Below are 4,133 nucleotides of genomic sequence, written 5' to 3'. Positions count from 1 at the left end.
CCCCAAAAAAAAAAGGTAGAACTCAAAAGATACGGGTAGGCTTCCCCATTGTACTCTTCAAGTACAAGCACCTCACCTGATTTCCATCAACAAAGAAAACCACCAAGTCAATCAGTACAAGTGAAAATGAATTCTATCAAAATTTCTGTAGCACACTGGAATTTAGAATTCACAAGAGAAGGGAAAACAGATGACTAATCACAAAATACAAAATGGTTTGTTCGGAAGCAGGGATTCCGACTAAAGCAGTTTTTGGCCATGTGGCAATGTCCATTGAGGCAAGTTTAGTGGACATAATGTCCATGACATCTGCTAAACCAAAATCATTTCTGCACAATGTTGTTTTAAAGCTTTAAAATAGTTACTTTTTACATGATAGGTTAGTAGGTGTAGTACAGTATCTATTGCAAAAACACAAGGGCCTGTACATGGTGGCCATATGGTTGAGATAGGCTCTAATATCTGGCATGTGGCTATCCAGGTTGTTTCCTATCTATCCACTCATCTGAATAAGTAATTGAGTAGTCCATGTGGCAAAACCAGACACTTCAGTTGGAATGCCTTTCAACTGTGCTTCAGTTGGCTACATTTTCCTGAAAAATATATCAGTCTCCAACTTCGGTTGGCTGCATTCTCATGAAACATATTAGTTTCAACGTACAGACAATCTGAACAAGTGCCAATGTAGGGTTTTGTTTCTATACATGTCCACAACAAAAGTAAAACTATCAGATTATATGATATCATCCAGAAGGGTGAATTGCCACAATGGAAAGGATGCAAACCATTGAATTTCGTATATAACCCACACAGGGAATACTTTACTAACCATCTTTTTGTCCAAACTAATTAATAACTAACTTACGAAGCTCTTGAAACAGCAGAAAATGAGAATCACCAGAACTAGTAAAGAACCAAGCCTAGATATGCAGTGCAGAACTCATGTACTTTCGTAGTTTAGTTATCTAGGAGAGAGTTATGTTAACTCACATTTTGCCAGTTCTTTTTCAACAGTGATACAAGGAAGTTCACACTGAGTTGCACATTTTGGAAAATCTGTTTCTCCTCCATTCCACAGTTACCTACGGCAACTCCCATGCAAAGAACCTTCTTCAGCTGGAACTTCACCATCGCCTTGGTTTCATTAACCTTGGATTCTAAGCTTTCCTGATGAGAAACCAGTGTTGGGAACTTTCCTGCATTGACAAATGAAATGGAATAACCGACAACTCACACATACAATAAGATAGCAGGATGAATTGAAACCAAAAGAAACCTACATAAGTAACAATGATATTGGCATTGCGATGATAAGATGATGATGACTATCTATGCCACAACTGAATCACATTAACAAGCAAAAAACACAATAACCAAGAAAAAATCTTGCCTGCTTTGTTGAGACCAGGGCCTAGAAGACGAGGGATCTGCTTTATCACAGCCTCAGATGCTAGAAAAGCATGGTATTTCTTAGCAAGCTTTTTTACCAATTTTTTGTTTTTGTTGAGCTTCTTCAGCCCTTCAATATCCATATAGTCCAGACCTATCTTTTCCGCCTGCAGTTATTGATAAGGAAACATCATTTAAAAGCCACAAAAAACAAAAGAAAAGCAAATCCCTAAAATCAACTTCAATGATGTTGAACTATTATTTCAGTGACTTATTTGAATGCTATCATAAACTAGGTTAATTCTATTTGCTACCATGTTGTGTATCATATACTTTTTATAAAATGGGTTACGGCATCTTTTTTTGGAGGATTGAGTAATGAAATTGGCCAAGTGGACTGAAAGTTACCTCCTCAACATGCTGAGCATCACCAAGCATGCAGACTTTCATCTTAGGGCGAGGAATATGTGGCAGCTTCACAGAGCCACTGAAACGTTTGTCCTTCTGAGGGTCATAGTTCTTCAGTCCAATCTGGAGCTCGAGTGTCTCGGTGAAGTTACGTTTCTTTTCCCTGGTATCATTCATAATCTGGGAGATAGCTTCTCTCAATACATCACTTTGAAGCTTACTGAAAATTTGAAAACAAAGATGCAACTGAATTAGAAAGGCCAATAAATCAGGCACGACTTCCATCTGTATTTCACAGAATTTGTAGTTCATCCACGACAATCAACATGTTTCAATGAGACTACGGGCGCAGTAAGTGACTATTGAGCTCAGGTTGGATTTAGACTGTAACTTCCCAATCCCAACAACCAGAAGAACCAATTTACATGATAAGGTCTACCAAACACATGCCCAGATAGAACATGCCCAACTAAAAACCTAAAATGTTGAATTACATTAACCAATAAAAATGCAAATGAATAGGTTGGACTACCATTTGATTGAATGTTAGTAACAAACTTTTAGTTGATAAGAAAAGCCATATTCAATTTCCTTTAGATACAAATTTTGACTAATTTGGGTTACATATTCTAATTGTATAGAAATTAGATAAAATAAAATAACTTTCTTGGAGGTGGTGGTAAGTATCTGGATGCTTCTATTTGAGATTTGACATGTAAGTTTCTGTAGAAAAGAATTGAGAATAATCTCCTCTTCAGCCACAAATTCTGAATCTGCCATTAAAAAACCTCCAAGAAAATATATCCAAGCCATTCTGTCACCACAACACAAGGATGATATTCTTCCACACTTCGAAGACAAAGAAGACTAAAACAAAGGAACCTTAAGACCCCAATTTTACAATTGAGTAAACCTACATTTGTTACCATTTTCAACAATTCTTTTAAAGAGAATTTAATTTCATTAGAATGAAGTTTCAAATATTGACTTCAGTTCTATAATTATTAAATTTTTTTTTTTAATTAAGCAAAGAATTTAGTACCCAAAAAAATTAAGCAACGAATTAAAAACTGAAAACAGCCACTATATAAATCCTATGCTGCACAGACATGTGCACAAGTGCCCAACTCAAACAGACTAGCTAATAAGAAGACTCAGCAAAACCCTAAAGATTGGGTGCAAGGATTTTGATCCTAGAATTGCAACAGCATAAAATTAATGCAAAGGAGAAATATTTGAAATGGAGGGACACCTATTAATGTAATAGAGATGGCGACGTGCGTAACAGAAGCACTGATTTCCGTTTTCTATCGTCGGTAAGAAAGAATGACATTGAAAAACTAATGACCAGAGCAATCCGAAAAAGAAGGTAATAATACCAAGAAACAAACATTTCAACCACCTACCGAACAAAAATACAAAATCTACTGTCGACAAGCGTTGATAGAGAGGTCATTCTATCAAGGAAATAAAATTAAAAGATCAGTAAATTCATAAAAATGAGAATTCGAAGCCACATGTACCTCATCTTTACCGCTCCACTTCAGCAGAGCCCTGTATCCAAATAATAATAAACCATCAGAACACTGAAAGCTCCAAAACAAGTCAAAGTAGACAGAATTATGTCACAATAAAAGAGGTAAAAATGAAATTAAAACAGTCTCAGTTCTAATTTAAAGCCAGAGAGCAAAACAAAAAATTGTTTTACAATTCATTCAGATAAAAAAAAAATTGGAGCTTCTGAAGCAGAAGAACAGTCGCCAAACATCCATTGTACTCAGAAACAGATCTATAACCGTAAAACATATTTTATTTATTCGCATTAAGTCCGAGGAGAGAGCAGAAACACAGACACGGAGAAACAGAGTGAACGTGAAAGAGAAAGAGAACTTTACTTCGTAAGTTGCAGTAAGGTATGGGAAAAGAAAACTCACCTGCAAGGCTGCAACCGCAACAAATGAGAGAAACCCTAAATAGAAGAATCAAAGAGAAGGCTCGCAAGTTTCACGGGAGCTTATATACCCTAAACACAGGATATGGCTGGGAGTTCAAGGCCATAAATGGGTCGGACCAGGCCCGGTTATCCTCATCCAATTTTGGATCCAAAATAACAATAGAAACTCTCCGTGGGCCTGTATTCTTGATCCACGATGCAGCTGGAGAGATGACATTCTATAATGGGAGAAAAAGAATGCTACCCGTCACATAAGAGGTCAATTTTGGCATAGAAAGCGCAGACGATAGCATTCTTTCTCTCATTTAATTATATATTAAGACTTAAGAATGATATGAGGTTCTTTATAAAATTTTGAGATTTATTAAGGCCCCTTTGTTTG

At 36.4% G+C, this 4,133-nt stretch overlaps 1 protein-coding gene across 2 annotated transcripts; it reads right to left on the bottom strand.

Moving 5' to 3' along the window:
- LOC122082509 (60S ribosomal protein L10a) lies at positions 1-3,861 on the bottom strand. 2 transcript variants are annotated; one of them, XM_042650126.1, is made up of 6 exons: positions 3,732-3,861; positions 3,321-3,351; positions 1,798-2,017; positions 1,391-1,556; positions 991-1,196; positions 1-76 (listed from the first exon to the last, which is right to left on the bottom strand). In XM_042650126.1, the coding sequence occupies exons 2-6, from the start codon at positions 3,323-3,325 to the stop codon at positions 23-25; spliced, it is 651 nt and encodes a 216-aa protein (XP_042506060.1). In that variant the 5' UTR covers positions 3,326-3,351; positions 3,732-3,861; the 3' UTR covers positions 1-22. The 2 variants fall into 2 exon arrangements, with proteins under 2 accessions (XP_042506060.1, XP_042506061.1); XM_042650127.1 differs by having other exon boundaries at positions 7-76; positions 3,693-3,753.
- Between the last annotated feature and the right edge of the window lie 272 nt (positions 3,862-4,133).

This window comes from Macadamia integrifolia, chromosome 6, assembly GCF_013358625.1.
Source record: "Macadamia integrifolia cultivar HAES 741 chromosome 6, SCU_Mint_v3, whole genome shotgun sequence".
NCBI lineage: Eukaryota > Viridiplantae > Streptophyta > Magnoliopsida > Proteales > Proteaceae > Macadamia > Macadamia integrifolia.
This window is presented reverse-complemented; position numbering and strand designations above follow the sequence as displayed.